General features: G+C 41.6%; 1 protein-coding gene and 1 non-coding gene across 2 annotated transcripts in view; one reads left to right on the top strand and one right to left on the bottom strand.

Moving 5' to 3' along the window:
• The window catches only part of Zcchc17 (zinc finger CCHC-type containing 17), a 69,738-nt gene that overhangs the window by 41,619 nt on the left and 10,701 nt on the right, over positions 1-17,418 (bottom strand). Inside the window, exons 2-3 of the mRNA XM_045149514.1 lie at positions 16,152-16,272; positions 4,373-4,430 (exon numbers count right to left, since the gene is read on the bottom strand). Of these exons, the coding sequence (XP_045005449.1) occupies positions 4,373-4,430; positions 16,152-16,226 (133 nt within the window). The 5' untranslated portion in view covers positions 16,227-16,272. The remainder of the gene's footprint in view (positions 1-4,372; positions 4,431-16,151; positions 16,273-17,418) is intronic.
• On the top strand, positions 16,468-16,574 carry LOC123461105. Its single transcript, XR_006637423.1, has one exon. It is a non-coding gene; the product is annotated as a U6 spliceosomal RNA (small nuclear RNA).

The following is a 17,418-nucleotide window of genomic DNA, read 5'->3' as shown; positions in this document are numbered from 1 at the left end:
TGTGAAGCCTAAGGACCCTGGTTCGAGGCTCGGTTCCCCAGGTCCCACGTTAGCCAGATGCACAAGGGGGCACACGCGTCTGGAGTTCATTTGCAGAGGCTGGAAGCCCTGGTGCGCCCATTCTCTCTCTCTCCCTCTATCTGTCTTTCTCTCTGTGTCTGTCGCTCTCAAATAAATAAATAATTTTAAAAAAATGCTTTTTCCTTGCTTCTACCTTTTTCTTTTTCTCCTCTTTTGAAAATAGACACAGAGAGAGAGAATGGGTGCACCAAGGCCTCCTGCCGCTGAAAACACACTCCAGATGCATGTGCCACTTTGTGCGTCTGACTTTATGTGAGTACTAGCCATCAGGCTTTGTAAGCAAGTGCCTTTAACCAGTTAGCCATCTCTCCAGCCATTTGTTGTTATTTTTTGAAGGCAGCGTCTCATTCTAGCCCAGCTTGAACTCACAGCTATCCTCCCACCTCTGCCTCCTGAGTGGACTGAAGGCATGCACTGCCACATCCGGCCTTGTCTCCTTTTTTTTTCTTTCTTTTTTTGGTGGTACTGGGGATGGAATCTTAACCCCTTTAAATGTGAGATCTGATAGTAACTCAAGGATGATAATGTCAAAATTGCTGGATTGTTTTGTGTGTGTGTGTATGTGTGTGTGTATGTATGTCCAGAGACATAAAGAATTGGTTAGTGTGAGAAAGCAATCAAAATAGATATATAACATTGTCATGAACACATAGTTATTTTTTCACTATGAGAACTGAAAGACAACCTGCTCAAATCTGAACATCAAGAAAGGGTCTTCAACTCAGCAGCAGTATAAAAATTCTGAGATCAGATTCTGGGAAATAAATTCAGATTAGAGTCTCATTGAATCAAAGTCATAAAGTTTTGACCAGACCACAGTTATCTCATTGTTTACTCCTTCCAGGGTGGAACTGGTGATGCTCCCCTTGGAGAAGCTAACACTGTAGGGAAGTCAACTCCAAGTTATGCATGAGATCTACAGAATATGTCAAAGTTAAAATTCAGTTTCAGCCAGGCATGGTGGCGCACGCCTTTAATCCCAGCACTCAGGAGGCAGGGGTAGGAGGATCGCCGAGAGTTTGAGGCCACCCTGAGAATACATAGTGAATTCCAGGTCAGCCTGAGCTAGAGTGAGACCCTACCTTAGAAAACCAAAAAAAAAAAAAATTCAGTTTCAATTATGTGGCTTCCTGAGCTCTGGCTGAGTCTGGCACAACTGTCAGACTGACAGATTCACTTGTAAGCTGTCAGCACTATCAAAGGCATTATCTGACACAGCGAAGTGAAAAGTGCCTACTAAATGGTAGCAGGCCTTTATTCCTCATGGTCCCAAAGAGTCAAATAAATGCCCAAGTAACACTGACACTGGCATCCATGGCAAGTACACTAACAAGAAAATCTGTCTTTAGACAGAAAGGGAAGCACACCCTGAAGGGGTGGGAATGAGCTCCACCTCCTTAAATCCCAGCTGACATAAAATGAGAAACTTAATTAGATTACTGACTGCCAACCTGAAAACGACCAACAAGCCTTTTCTAATATGAAGACACCATATGCAGCATAGCAGTCCCCAAGGCCAAGGGCATGGCTTTATTACCCAGAGATCAGTTGGAAAGGAAACAACTAGAAAAAAAGTGTGAAAAGTGGAAGTCCTTATTCCATGTGCATCCACCCATCCCTTAGCAAACCAACTCTCCAAAGGTGACCACCATAAGAATTTATTGGACATTCTTCTGGACACTCTTCAAAATGTGTTTTACTTTACAACTATAAGAACACATGCTTTAAATGGAGGGATAGGCTATAAATATTGTACAATTAGATTAGTCTTACTAATTTGGACAACTTTCCGTGTTAGTAAACAGAGAATACCTTGTTTCAGATTGTTTCTGTGTATGTGTGAGGTGAGCATGTATGCATGTTCATATGTGCACATGCATGTATGGAGGCCTGAAGCTGACATCAGTACTCCACCTTATTTTTAATTTCGATTATTTATTATTTGAGATGGGGGGAGAGAAGGGGTGCACCAGAGCCTCCACCCACTGCAAACAAACTCCACACACATGCACCAGCTTGTGCATCTAGCTTATATGGGTACTGGGGAACTGAACCTGGGCTCTTAAGCTTCACAGACATGTGCCTTAACTACTAAGCCACCTCTCAAGCCCTCTACCTTATTCTTTTAAGGCAGGGTTTCTCACTGAACCTAGAGCTCATCCACCTGGCTAGACTAGCTCGCCAGCGAGCCCCAGGGATCCTCCTGTCTGCCTCACCAACAATGGGATTACAGGTACCACCACTGCATCCAGCACTTGTGTGGGTGCTAAGGAACCAAACTCTGGTCCTCCTGCTCACTTTACAAATGAAATCATCCCCTCTTTTTTATTTTTGTTTTAGCATTTTACTGATTTGAGAGAGGGAAAGAAACAGAAAATGGGCACATCAGGGCCTCCAGCCACTGCAAATCAACTCCAGACACATTGCCACCTTGTGCATCTGGTGTACATGGGTGCTGGTGCATGGAACATAGGTCTTAGGCTTCACAGGCAAGTGCCTTAACCGCTAAGCCATCTTTCCAGCCCACAATTGATTGTTTTCTGGGGGGGGGGTGAGTATTTTAAAGTAGGGTCTCACTCTAGCTCAGGCTGACCTGAAATTCACTATATAATCTCAGGGTGGCCTTGAACTCACAGTGATCCTCCTACCTCTGCCTCCCAAGTGCTGAGATTAAAGGTGTGCACTATCATGCCCAGCTGTGTTTTTTCTAAGACAGGGTCTTATAGCCCAGGCTAGTCTGAAGTTACTAAGTAGCCCAGGCTGGCCTCAAACTCACAACAATCCTTCTGCTTTCACCTGCAGAATGCTTGAATTACAGGTTGAGCCACCACACATAGTTTAATTTCATAGACCCTAAGATTAACTATTTTGTTTCTTTTTTTTAATTGGAGACAGACTTATTATAATATAGCCCAAACTACCTTAAAACTTGCAATCTTCCGGCCTTAGCCTCTTAAGTGCTGGGATTAGAGGTGTGTGCCACTATGTCCATCAAGATTCACTTTCTTGGGGCCAGGTGTGGTGGCACACACCTTTAGTCCCAGCACTGGGGAGGCAGAGGTAGGAAGGTCACTGTGAGTTCAAGGCCACCCTGAGACTACATAGTGAATTCCAGGTCAGCCTGAGTTAGAGTGAGACCCTACCTCGAAAAACCAAAAAAAAAAAAAAAAAACTGAAAAGCTAGGGCTGAAGAGATGGCTTAGCAGTTAAGGTGCTTGCCTGAGAACACTATGGAACCAGGTTCAATGACCCAGAACCCACATAAACTAGATGCACAAGGTCACACATGCACACAAGGTAGCATATGCATCTGGAGTTCAATTGCAGTGGCTAGAGGCCCTAGTGTGCCAATATTCATTCTCTCTCTCTCATAGAAAATAAATAAAATAAAATGAAAAGCTAACTGGGCATGGCAGTGCACACCTTAAATTCTAGCACTCGCAAGGCAGAGGTAGAAGGATTGCTGTGAGTTTGAGGACAGCCTGGGATTACAGAATGAGTTCTAGGTCAGCCTGGGCCAGAGTGAGACCCTGCCTCAAAAATTAAAAAAAAAAAAAGAAAAAGAAAATCCATACATATATATGCATGCTACAATACTGTTTCCATATGTGCCACACTAGAAAATTCACTATGTCAGCCTCAGAGACATTTCCAAAGGAGGCCAAGTGACGTGCTTAGAACCACAGAAATCTAGAGAGGAGCTGGCTTCAGTATCTACCTAGCCTTCTGCCCAAGTCAGAGAGCATCATTCTTCTGAATTACCACCTATTAAATGTGGCAAGACTATGACTCAACGTTAAGGTACACATGTAGCATAAACACAGTAATGAGCTCAACCCCCAATACACACAAAAAATCTGCTGAAAATGAACCTTTACTTGTTTGTATTCTTATCTACACACTAAAAATAAAACAAAATATACAAAAAAAAGTGTGAGAAGGTAGATCCTAGAAAACTAATTTTTTTTTTTTTTTTTTTTTTTTTGGTTTTTCGAGGTAGGGTCTTACTCCAGCCCAGGCTGACATGGAGTTCACTATGGAGTCTCAGGGTGGCCTCGAACTCACGGAGATCCTCCTACCTCTGCCTCCCGAGTGCTGGGATTAAAGGCGTGCGCCACCACGCCCATCTTTTTTTTTTTTTTTGGTAGAAAACTAATTTTTAAAAAAAGGAAATAATAAAAAATAAAATAAAATAAAAAAGGTAGATCCTACAGTTAGGATGTGATGTGGTAGAGATTATACCAGAAAAGAGTGAACTGGGAGGGCTGATTTCAAGATAATAGGCACCCACCTTGCTTCCGACAGCCTGGGATTTTGATAAAGGCTCCATAGTCTGTTACCATAGCAACCTACAAGGACAAAAAAAAATTAATGTTGCACAACTGAGTTTTAGTGTCTCAGTCTCTCTCAGACTCACTTTTTGACATAGGGTCTCATGTATGTAGTACAAGCTGGCCTTGAACTTAAACTTTATTTTTTATGTGTTGGCCTAGGTGGCCTCAAACTCCTGATCCTCCTGCCTCTGCCTCTTCAGTAATTTCCTACCAGCTTGCACTAACACAACCAGCTTAAACTTTCTTTTCAGTGCCTTTACTTAGTTGCTTGATCTCAATTATCACTGTTTTAAACTTCATTGTGGGGCTAGAGAGATTGTTTAACAGTTAAGGTACTTGCCTGCAAAGCCTAAGGACCCAGGTTTGATTCCCCAAGTACTCAGGTAAGCCAGATGCACAAGGAGGTGCACGCGTCTAGAATTTGTTTGCAGGGGCTGGGGGCCCTGGCCTGCCCCACCCCTCCCAAATAAATAAAATATATTTTAAAAACCATAAAATAAACTTCATCATAACTAAAACAAGGGCACTGACTAAGCCACCATGCTGCCCTCTTCTTCACTGACACTTACTGAATACTCCACATACAGAGCCCCACTCAAAACCCTCATGACTGCATGAAGTCCATGCTGTTATCTGCATCTGACAGGTGATAAGTTGATACACAGAGATTATTTACCCACAATCCAAACCAGCAAGCAGCAAGGCTGGACTCTGAATCCAGAATCTGATTATGCTAGAGTTATTCCCGGATTCCCTTTAGTGACAAAAACTCAAAGGGCCAACAGCAACATGGCATCTGACAATGTATTTGCTCCTGACAAAGATTCCAAGGAGTAGGACATTATGTTTCAGAGGAGAGAGAACAGTCTAGACGTGGTTCTGCCATTCTTGCCTGTGATATATTGAACCCAACATGTCTCTCAGAGCTAAGTTTCCATTAACTCTCATTTTGCTACCACATAACAAAAGAAACACATGATGGGTCTGGTATCTAGCACATGAGGTACATTTACAGTCCAAGACAATGAAATACAAAAATTAGGAATGCCCAGCTATAGCACTCCTAGGCATATATCCAAAAGACTCATCTCATTTCCTTAGAAGTACATGCTCAACCATGTTTATTGCTGCTCAATTTATAATAGCTGGGAAATGGAACCAGCCTACATGTCCCTCAACTGATGAGTGGATAATGAAGATGAGGCACATTTATACAATGGAGTTCTACTCAGCGGTAAAGAAAAATGAAGTTATGAAATTTGCAGAAAAATGGATGGACCTGGAAAGTATTATACTAAGTGAGGTAACCCAGGCCCAGAAAGCCAAGCGCCACATGTTCTCCCTCATATGTGGATCCTAGCTACAGATGATTGGGCTGCGTGAGAAGGAAAATACTTAGTAGCAGAGGCCAGTAAGGTAAAAAGGAGACATAAAGGGTAGAGAAAGGAAGGGAGGAGGATACTTAATAGGTTGATATTGTATATATGTAAGTACAATGATTGTAATGGGGAGGTAATATGATAGAGAATGGAATTTCAAATGGGAAAGTATGGGGGTGGGGAGGGAGGGAATTACCATGGGATATATTTTATAATCATGGAAAATGTTAATAAAAATTTAAAAAATATATTAAAAAAATTAGAAATGGCTAAAAGGTGGGGGGGGGGTGCTAGAGGGATGGCTTAACAGTTAAGATGCTTGACTGAAAAGGTTAACCACACGAGTCCAGTTCCCCAGTATCCACGTAAAGCCAGATGCACAAATGGCACATGCATCTGGAGTTCATTTGCAGTAAGAGACTCCATGCCAAGAAAACATGCAGATGGGCAATAAAGTCATCCTACATTGTCCTCTGTCCTCTGCACAGGTGTCCAGGCACACCAGTCTGTACACACAAGTACATACACCACACCACACATAATGCTTATACATACATGCAAATAATAAAAAGTTTTTCTTTTCTTTTCGGACAAAAAAAAAAAACCCAAAAGTGCATAGTCCAGGTTAGTCTTCAAATCAACTCACAATATAGCCAAGGATGACCTTGAACTTCTGATCCTCTTGTGGAATTACAAAGTGCTGGGATGGACATGGCTCTGGACATGCCAGGTAAGCACTGCCAACTGAATACATGCCCAGCCTCACAAGCTGCAAGTTCTTAACTGTTGTACACGATGAACATGTGACAGTGAAGTAAAGATCAAACAGTCCCAGAGAAGCACTCAACTGCAGAGACTTAAACTAAACTCAAGGCAAGGGGAAGATGAAGCCCGATGTGGCAGTGCATGTCTTTAATCCCAGCACGGGGGAGACTACATGTGTGGCCAGCCTGGGGCTACCGAGTGAGTTCCAGGTCAGCCTGGGCTACAGTAAGACCCTACTTTGAAAAGAACTAAAAAAGATATTACAGATTAGCTGCTTCAGCTGGGCATGGTACTGTACACTTATCATCCTAGCATGGGTGGGAGGCTAAAGCAGGAGGAATGCCACGAGTTTGAGGCAAGCCTAGGTTACACCTTGAGTTCCAGGATAGTCTAGAAAACAGCCGGGCGTGGTGGCACACACTTTCAATCCCAGCATTCTGGAGGCAGAGGTAGGAGGACTGCCATGAGTTTGAGGCCACCCTGACACTACACAGTGAGTTCCAGGTCAGCCTGAGCTAGAGTGAGACCCTACCTTCAAAAACAAACAAACAAACAAACAAACAAACAAACAAACAAAGAAAAGGGGGGGAGGGAGAGAGGGAGGAAGAAGAATCTGGAGAGATGGCTTAGTGGTTAAAACACTTGCCTGCAATGCCTAAGGAACCAGGTTCAACTCCCCTGAACCCATGTAAACCAGATGCACAAGGTGGCTCATGCATCTGGAGTTCGTCTGCAGTAGCTGGAGGCCCCGGCACACCCATTCTCTATTTGCCTCTTTCTCTCTCTGTCGCTCTCAAGTAAATAAAAATAAACAAAAAAAATTTAATTAAAAAAAAAAGGATGGATTAGCTGGGCTAATCCCATCATTTTTCAAATGAGGAAAAGTGAAAACCAGAGAAATAAAGAGGGTACTCAAGTTCACAAAGCAATTTGTTCAGTGTGAAAAGGGTCCCATGCATAAAGAAAATTTTTTAAAGGGATTGAGATGTTTTCTTTTGTATGACAATTATCACTGAGGAGCATAATTATCTAAAACTCCAAACAGAAGCACTTGGAAGCTAGAGCCCAAACCACTTTGGTGCTGTAAATTAAGGCAATCTCACTTTTCAATCCTGAAGATCCAGTGTTATCCATGGTCTTTAGTGTAGTAACAGACCTTAATTTGGGCCCTCCCAAAGGGAAAGATTAATGTGCTCCAGAATAGACGCCCTCAACAGCATGGATAGGAAAAGACAATCTTGCTCACTTCCAGCACCAGCTGTTTCCATCACTGTGTCTCCCTGGGTGCACTCAGAGTTGAAATTAACAGGATGGTACCTGCCATAGATGGGCATACAGTCTGCCTGGTGTCTCAAGAATAATTACTCAAGTGGCTCAGGGGAAAAATTCAGTGATTATCTCAACTGAATTCAGGCCGTGGGTAAAATTAATTTCACATCTTCAGATTAGAGCTGGTGCTGGCCTGGAGACATGTTCTTGCCAAAACAGAAATGATGAATTTGAGGCCCAGAGTTTCTCGTCCAAAGTCATAAAGTTAGAAAGTAGCACAGCCAAATATAGAACAGAAATTCTGTAACTTCTAGTTTAATGACATTTCTACCTTCCCAACACTCATCTCTCCTCAGCATTTCTTTTCTCTGGCAGTACTGAGCCCAACCCCAGCCACCACCACTGTGCTGTGTGCTCTGCCATGCTCACGAGATTGACACCAATTTGTCTCCAACAGGGGGAGAAAAACGAACACTGGCTTCTCATGTATTCCAGTCACTAGGCTCCTCCACCCATTCCTGCTAAGGCCATTGAGAAAAGACCTCCTAGCCAGGCATAGTAGCTACTGCATTTAATCCTAGGTCATGGGAGGCTGGGACAGAAAGACTGGATTTTTTTTGTTTGTTTGTTTGCTTGTTTATTTTTATTTATTTATTTGAAAGCAACAGAGAAAGAAAGAGGCAGATAGATAAGAGAATGGGAGTGCCAGGGCCTCCAGTCATTGCAAACAAACTCCAGATGCATGTGCAGCGCAGGTTATGTGTTAAGATTTGATTGATGTATTTTTAATCAGCTTTACCATTCTCAAATAAGCAGTATTTTGGTGTTGACTATTGTTCCTTTTGATGCTTCCTGATTTACAGAGCCTATTATTTCTGCCATTCTTGGGGGCAGGGTCTCACTTGGCCCCAGGCTGACCTAGAACCCATTTCAGACCAGAAATCTCAGCCTCCCAGCTGACAGAATTAATGGTGTCAGGCAACACATGTCCTTAGGGCCTGTGGCTTTATTAAACTACTTGTTTATTTTAATGCCCACTCTTGCATAAATACTATGTTCTGGTTTTGATTGAATGTGTATATTGACTGCTCAGTTGAATTTTAGAATTTTCCAGTAATTTGCTCTATCGGACCTACTAGAATACTTGCATAGCAGGCAAACTCAACATGTAGGGTCATGTCTGCTGTTACTCTGGGAGTCATATAACAGCCACACCTGTCACCTTAAACTCCTACCCTAAAGATACATAAAGTTGGATGTACACATCTAAGAATATAGCAGATAATTAGAAAACCCAAGCATCAGATTAACTCAAGATGCAAAGTCTCTATATTATAATATAAGAAACACAGAAAATCAAGATAATACAATTCAACCAAAAATTAAATCCATCAGAAATGACCTCCAGTGAGACTGATTTAGATGAAATGCTTGCATGACAAAGACTTCAAAATAAACTGTTATATCTACACTCAAAGAAATAAAAGGAATCAAAGAAAATAAACCCCTGAAGGAATCCCAAGAAAACACAGGAAACCAACTTAATAAAATAAGGAGGTCAATATAAGACATGAGTAAGGAAATATAAGTAGTGAAAAATTACCTATCAGAAATACTAAAAACGCAAAACAGAGTAAGTCAAATAGAAAACCCTGTAGAAAATCTCACCAGTAGAATGGATCAAGGACAGGACAGAACATCTAAACTAGAAGACATGGTGGCAGATTTAGAACAGTCCAACAAAGGGAAAGACAAACTAATAGGAAGGCATGAATGGGAGTTTCAAGACATTTGGGACACTATAGAGAGATCAAACACAGAAATTTAGGGCATAGTAGAAGGAAAACAATTTCACACCAAAGGCATAGTAAATAGGTATTTTCAACAAAATCACAGAAGAAAATTTCCCCCATATAGAGAAAGTACAGCCAATACAAATAAAGGAAGCCTTTAGAATCCAAACAGACAAATCAGTAAAGAACCTCTCATCATCATACTATAATCAAACCATAAGACACACAAACCAATGAATATATACTGAAAGGAGTTAGAAAAATCAAGTCACATATAAAGGTGAGCCCATCAGATTGCTCAACACAAATTTTAAAAGCCAGAAGGGCTTGGAATGATGTATTCCAGGTTCTGAAAGATAACAGCTGTCAACCAAGATTACTTTATCCTGCAAAGCTATCCTTGCAAATTGACAGAGAAATAAGGACACTCTACAGCAAAAACAGGCTAAAAGAATATATGGGCCTGGCATGGTGGTGCACACCTCTAATCCCAGCACTTGGTAGGCAAAGGTAGGAGGATCACCGTGAGTTCAAGGCCACCCTGAGATTACATGGTGAACTCCAGGTCAGCCTGGACTAGAGTGAAACCCTACCTCGAAAAACCAAAAAAAAAAAAAAGAAAAAGAAAAAAAAAGAATATAACCACTAAACCAGCTCTACAGAAGATATTTGAAAAGATCCTTCCTGCTGAAGAGAAAGAAAAGTGTGCACATAAGGAAACAGGAAAAAATAAACCATATTCAAATAATAGTTAATACAAGAAGATAAAGGAAAAACAGGAGTAAAACAAGATGAATGGCAAGAATAAATGCACATCTTTAATGACTTTTTTTTTTTTTTTTTTTTGAGGTAGGGTTTTGCTCTAGCCCAGGCTGACCTGGAATTCACTTTGTATCTCAGGGAGGCCTTGAACTTGCGGCAATCCTCCTATCTCTGCCTCCCAAATGCTGGGATTAAAGGCATATGCCACCATGCCTGGCTGAAAATAACTCTTAATATCAATGGCCTTAATGCCCCAACCAAAAGATACAGGTTTGCAGATTAGGTTAAAAAGCAGGATCCATCTATTTATTGCCTCCAAGAAACTCGCCTTTCCATAAAAGATGGACAAAATCTTAGGGTGAAAGGATGGAAAACAGTATGTTAAGCAAATGGGCCTAGAAAACAAGCAGGTGTTCCTATCCTAATATCTGACAGGGAGACTTCAAACTAACATTAGTTAGGAAAGATAAAGAAAGTCACTTTATATTGATTACAGGAACCCTCAAACAGGAGGGCATTATAATTCCAAACATATATGCACCTAACATGGGGGCTCCAGATTGCATCAAACAGTATTAAACTTAAGGTCACAGAAAGCACCGAACACAATTGTAGTGGGTGACTTCAAAACCCCACCAGTATTAAACTTAAGGTCACAGAAAACACAGAACACAATTGTAGTGGGTGACTTCAAAACCCCACTCTCAAGCCGGGCGTGGTGGCGCACGCCTTTAATCCCAGCACTAGGGAGGTAGAGGTAGGAGGATCGCTGTGAGTTCAAGGCCACCCTAAGACTACATAGTGAATTCCAGGTCAGCCTGAGCCAGAGTGAGACCCTACCTCGAAAAACCAAAAAAAAAAAAAAAACCCCACTCTCATCAATTGACAGGTCATCTTGGCAAAAAATAAATGGAGAAGCATCTGGATTAAATGAGGTCATAGAACCTAACAGGTATCTAAAGAACATTCCATCCAAATGCTACAGAATACACATCCTTTTCAGCAGCACATGGAACATTCTCTAAAACAGACCATATATTAGGACACAAAGCAAATCTTAACAAATACAGGCAAATGGAAATCCTTGCATTCTATCTGATCACACTGAGATAAACATACAAATTAGTAGCAAAAAAAAAAAGCTGCCGAGCATACATAAAATCATGGAACTAAATAATACATGGGTAAATGAAATCAAGAAGAAAATCAAACAATTCATAGAGCCAAATGATAATGAGGAACACAACACACCAAAAACTTTGGGACACAATGAAAGCAGTCCTAAGAGGGAAATTTATAGCTTTAAGTGCCTACATTAAAAAATTAGAAGGGCTGGAGGGATGGCTTAGCAGATAAGGCACTCGCCTAAAAAGCCAAAGGACCCAGGTTCGAGTCCCTAGGACCCACATAAGCCAGATGCACAAGGTGGCTCATGCTTCTGGAGTTTGTTTGCAGCAGTTGAATGCTATGGTGTGCTCATTCTCTTTCTATCTGCTTCTTTCTCTCTCTCAAATAAATAAAATAAAAATTTTTTTAAATAAAAGAAATTAGAAAGGTTGCAAATAAATAACTTAATGATCCACCCTAAGGCCTTGGAAAAAGAAGAACAAGGCAAACCAAAAATCAATAGATGGCTGGGCGTGGTGGCTCATGCCTTAAATTCCAGCACTCGGGAGGCAGAGGTAGGAGGATCAGGCAGAGGTAGGAGGATCAGGCAGAGGTAGGAGGATCGCCATGAATTTAAGGCCACCCTGAGAATACAGAGTGAATTCCAGGTCAGCCTGGGCTAGTGTGAAACCTTACCTCAAAAAAAAAAAAAAAAAAAAAAAAAAAAATCCAAAGAATCAATAAAACAAAGAGCTGGTTCTTTGAAAAAATAAACAAGATTGATAAACCCTTTGCAAATCTGAACAGAAGAAAGGCAGAAGAGACAGAAATTAATAAAATTAGAGATGAAAAAGGCACCATTATAGCAGATACCAAAGAAATTCAGAAAATCATAAGAACATACTATAAGAACATATACTGATAATCTGGAAGAATTGGATGATTACCTTAAATTATATGACCTACCAAAATTAAATCAAGATGAGATGAACCACTTAAATAGACTCACAACAATTACAGAGATACGAGCAGTTATTAAAAAATCTCCAAGCCAGGTGTGGTGATGCATGCCTTTAGTCCCAGCACTCAGGAGGAAGATTAGGAGGACTGCCATGAGTTTGAGTTTGAGTTTGACCTTAAGACTACACAGTGAATCCCAGGTCAGCCTGGGCTAAAGTGAGACCCTACCTCAAAAAACAACAACAAAAAATCTCCCAACTAAAAAAAGTCCAGGCCCAGATGAATTCACTGGTGAATTTCACCAGACCTTCATGGAAGAACTAACAACAATGCTTCTCAAAGTTGTCCATATAATAGAAAGGAAGGAATTCTACCAAACTCCTTCAATGAAGCCAGCATCACCCTGATACTAAAACCAGACAAAGACAGAACAAAAAAGAAAGAAAAAAGAAAATTAGGGCTGGAGAGATGGCTGAACAGTTAAGGCACTTGCCTGTGAAGCCTAAGGACCCATGTTCCTCTCTCCAGATCCCACATAAGCCAGATGCACAAAGATGAGGCAAGTGAAAATTCACACATGCACACTAGGTGGCACAAACATATGGAGTTTGATTTCAGTGGCTGAGGCCCTGGCATGCCAATTCTCTCTCTCTCTCTTAAAAAAAATTTAAAAAGTTAAAATTTAAGAGAGGGCTGGAGAGATGGCTCAGCAGTTAAGGCACTTGCCTATAAAACCTAATAGTCCTAGTTCAATTCCCACGCCCGGTTTAAATTTTTTTTTTTTATTTGCAATCAGAGAGAGAGAGAGAGAGAGAGAGAGAGACAGAGAGACAGACAGACAGACAGACAGACAGACAGCGAATGGGTGCACCAGGGCCTCTAGCCACTGCAAATGAACTCCAGATACATGCAAAGCCAGATGCACAAGGTGGTGCGAGAGACACCCATTAAAGGGATACAAATTGGAAAGGAAGAGATCAAGTTATCATTATTTGCAGATATGATTCATACCTAAAGGACCCTAAAGAAGCTGATAAACACTTTTAGCAACATAGCAGGATATAAAACAAATACACAGAAATCAGTAGCTTCCTATACATCAACAACAAATGTGCTGAGGATGAAATCAGGGAAATCGCTCCTGTTCACAACTGTCTCAAATAAATAAATAAAGTACCTTGAAATAAACCTAACCAAAGAAGTGAAGGGTCTCTACAATAATAACTTTAAAACTCTTGACAGAAATTGCAGAAGACACAAGGAAATGGAAAATAGAAATGGCATGTTCTTGGACGGATTTAACATCAAACCTTTGCAAATCCTACCATCTCAACCCGCCTGCTTCAGGTGCAGGACTCAAAGTCTGCCCATATCACCCAATAAGATCTTGCTCAAGCATGCACACTGCCTAGGTGTGGGTGTATTCTTATTTCTTAAGAGTTCTTATGATCCACTAACTCCCCATCTATGAACACTGCCAAATTATCAAGCCTCCAAGTTTAAGGACATTTCAGATCCAAATTTTATCAGGTGACATGGTCCATGACAGTTTTGTCCTTGAGTGAACCAGTGTATTATAAAAGGACCTGAGGAGGCTTTGGTAGTTTAAATGGATGTCCCCCCAGTAGATTCAGGAAATAAAAGCTTGAGATGTCATTGTGGGCAGATCCTGTAGTACAGCCCTAAGGTGTTACTGGGAGCAGATCTGAATTCCAGCCTAAAGGTATGCAGAGTGCTTGAGCTCTGCATGGGGTTCCTGGAGTGTGCTTGCCTGAGGTACTGGTGGTGGTATTTCTCTCTGCGTGGACCTGTGAAAGGGGCCCAGCTTCTTCCCCTTTATGGAATTTTCCTTGGATCTGTAAGCTTCAGTAAATCCAGTCCCTCCCATAAACTGTGTCTGGTTTGGAAGTTCATCTGAATAATGTGAAACTGACTATGACATGAAGCCAAGTCCCTCTTTTTGCCATGTGAGAACACAACATTCTTCTTTTTTAGAGGATGAGGCAACAAGACAATGCGAAGGAAGTAGAGAAGCCTTCGCCACACACCACATCTGCTGGCATCTTAATTCTGGACTTCCCAGCTGTCAGATCTGTGAGAAGTACAATTTTGTTCTTTACCAAATACAGTCCCAGATATTTTGTGATAGTGGCATAGGTGGAATAACAAAAAAACCAGAAACAAGCGTAGAGTGTTTAAAGCTGTAAGGAAACCAAGGCAGCTGAAATACAAACAGGGCAGAACACAACCATTGCCCAAGCAGGCTGAGGCCAAGTAATGGAAGGGCCAAGAAATCAAGTTTGTTTGAGTCAGTGTGGATCTCACTATAATCTCAACTATAATTATAGCATTCTGGAAGATTGGGGCAGGATGATCATTATTAATTCAAGATCAGCCTAGGCTACAGAGTAAGTTCCAGGGCAGTCTGAGCTAAGACCCTACCAATAAACTAAGGAAGAAAGTGGGGAAGGGGAGAGAAAAAGAAGGGAAGTAAAGGAAGAGGGAAGAGAAGGCTGGGGAGATGACTCAGTGGTTAAAGATGCTTGCTTGCAAAGGCTGCCAGCCCGGGTTTCAGTTACCTGGTACCCACATAAAGCCAGATGCACAAAGTGACATGTGTGTCTGAAGTTTATTTGTGGGCAAAAGGCCCTGCCGTGCCCATTCTCTCTCTCTCCCTACAAATAAATGAATAAATTAAAAATAGCAGAAGCAGAGATAATTGTGGTGTAAGCTTGCTTGCATATGTAGATAAATACTATGTATGTACTTATTGTGGTGCTGGGAATTCATCTTGGGTCCCCATACAGGCTTGGCAAGCACTCCACCACTGAGCTACAATCCCTCTTCACAATCCGTTTTTAGAATGTTATACGAGCTGTAATGTGAAGAACAGGTTAGAGAGGGGCTACAGTAGAAGTAGGGATTTTCCAAGAGCCAAGGAAGAGATAAAGAGCTTAAACTAATGGGGTGTCAAAGGCATCAACAAGTGTATAGACTGGAGATATAATTAGGACTATGGAAAGACTGGTGAGAGAGGAAAAGTCAAGATCAAATCAAAAAGTGAAATCAAACCAGGCATGGGGGTGCACACTTTTAATCCCAGCACTCGGGAGGCAGAGCTAGGTGGATCTCCGTGAGTTCGAGGCCACCCTGAGACTACATGGTGAATTCCAGGTCAGCCTGGGTTAAAGTGAGACCCTACCCAAAAAAAAAAGGTGAAATCAAGGACAATGCCCAGATTTCTAGCTTGGGCACCTAAGGATAGTAGCTCCATGTGTTGAAATGTAAAGATGAGAAGATAAATACATTTGGTGAAAAAAAAATTTAAACCTAACTTAAGTTAAAGATGCTGTAAGGGCCAGGCATGTTGGCACATGCCTTTAATCCCAGCACTAGGAAAGCATAAGTAGGAGGACTGCTATGAGTTCAAGGCCACCCTGGGACTATATAGTGAATTCCAGGTCAGCCTAAGCTAAAGTGAAACCCCACCTCAAAAAACCAAAAAGAAACTGCAAGACATCAAAACAAAGGTGTCAAGTATAGAGTTAGATGTCTGTAGCTTAGAGGAGGTACATAAAGAGACCCAAGTTCCAGTGCCTTCATATTCAAGTTGGACAGGGGAAATCATACCCAGAGGCTGTTTATCCTTGATCTAGTCTTAATAAACTCTAAGTGGGAGTTTTTCAAAGTGAAAAATATACCTCTCCTTGAAAAATACTGTAGAGTGCAGGCAAGTTTTCCATGGTCTCAGGTCTTCCTGAATTCATTCTTATCATTCTATGGCTCCTCCATTTCTCTTCTGCTAAAGCTAATTGAAAGGTCCTGTCACAAAGAAATAAACAAAAATTAGACATCTGCATTAAAGAAATTAATGGAGCTGGAGTAGGTTAGTAATGGGAAGCTTTGCCAGCCATGCAAACAACATGAAACCCTAGGTTTATCCCCAGAACTACAGAGAAGAAAAAAAATGACTGTGCAGACAATCCACAGGTACTTTCCACAAAAATATTGCTAAGAGTGCTTGCTTCAGCAGCATATATACTAAAATTGGAACGATACAGAGAAGATTAGCATGGCCCCTGCTCAAGGATGACACACAAATTCATGAAGCATTCCATATAAAAAAATATACTGCTAAGCTTTGTAAATAGCCAGGCAGGGTGTCACAGGCCTTTAATCCCATGAGGTTACAGAGTGAATTCCAAGTCAACCTGGGCTAGAGCGATGGCTTAACAGTTAAAGGCACTTGCGTGTAAAGCCTAAGGACTCAGGTTCAATTCCCCAGTGCCCACATAAGCCAGCTGCACAAAGTGGCACATGCATCTGGAGTTTGTCTGCAGTGGCTAGAGTCCCTAGTACACTCATTCTCTCTCTCTCTCTCTCTCTCTCTCTCTCTCTCTCAAATAAATAAACACACACACACACAAACTAGCCAAGGGGCTGGAGAGATGGCTCAACAGTTAAAGGCACTTGCCTGTAAAGCCTAAGGACCCAGGTACATGTGTCTGGTATTTGCATGTCTCTGGTATTTGCCATAGCAAGAGACCCTGACATGCCCAATCTCTCTCTCTCATTCTCTCCCTCTGCTTTAAAATTCTATTGTTGTTGGTTTTGTTTTTCAAGATAGGGTCTCGCTCTAGCCCAGGCTGACCTGGAATTCACTATGCAGTCTCAGGGTAGCCTTGAACTCACAGTGATCTTCCGACCTCTGCCTCCTGAGAGCTGGGGTTAAAGGCATGTGCCACCACGCCCAGCTTCAAATAAATAAAATATTTAAAAACAATGGAGGGAATTACCATGGGATTTTTTTATAATCATGGGAAATGCTAATAAAAATTAAAAATTAAAAAATTATGGGCTGGAGAGATGGCTTAGCGGTTAAGCGCTTGCCTGTGAAGCCTAAGGACCCCGGTTCGAGGCTCGGCTCCCCAGGTCCCACGTTAGCCAGATGCACAAGGGGGCGCACGC

The sequence above is a fragment of the Jaculus jaculus genome, chromosome 5 (genome assembly GCF_020740685.1).
Source record: "Jaculus jaculus isolate mJacJac1 chromosome 5, mJacJac1.mat.Y.cur, whole genome shotgun sequence".
In the NCBI taxonomy this organism is placed as follows: Eukaryota; Metazoa; Chordata; class Mammalia; order Rodentia; family Dipodidae; genus Jaculus; species Jaculus jaculus.
Note: the sequence above shows the minus strand (reverse complement) of the source record. Positions and strands in the feature narration are given on the sequence as shown.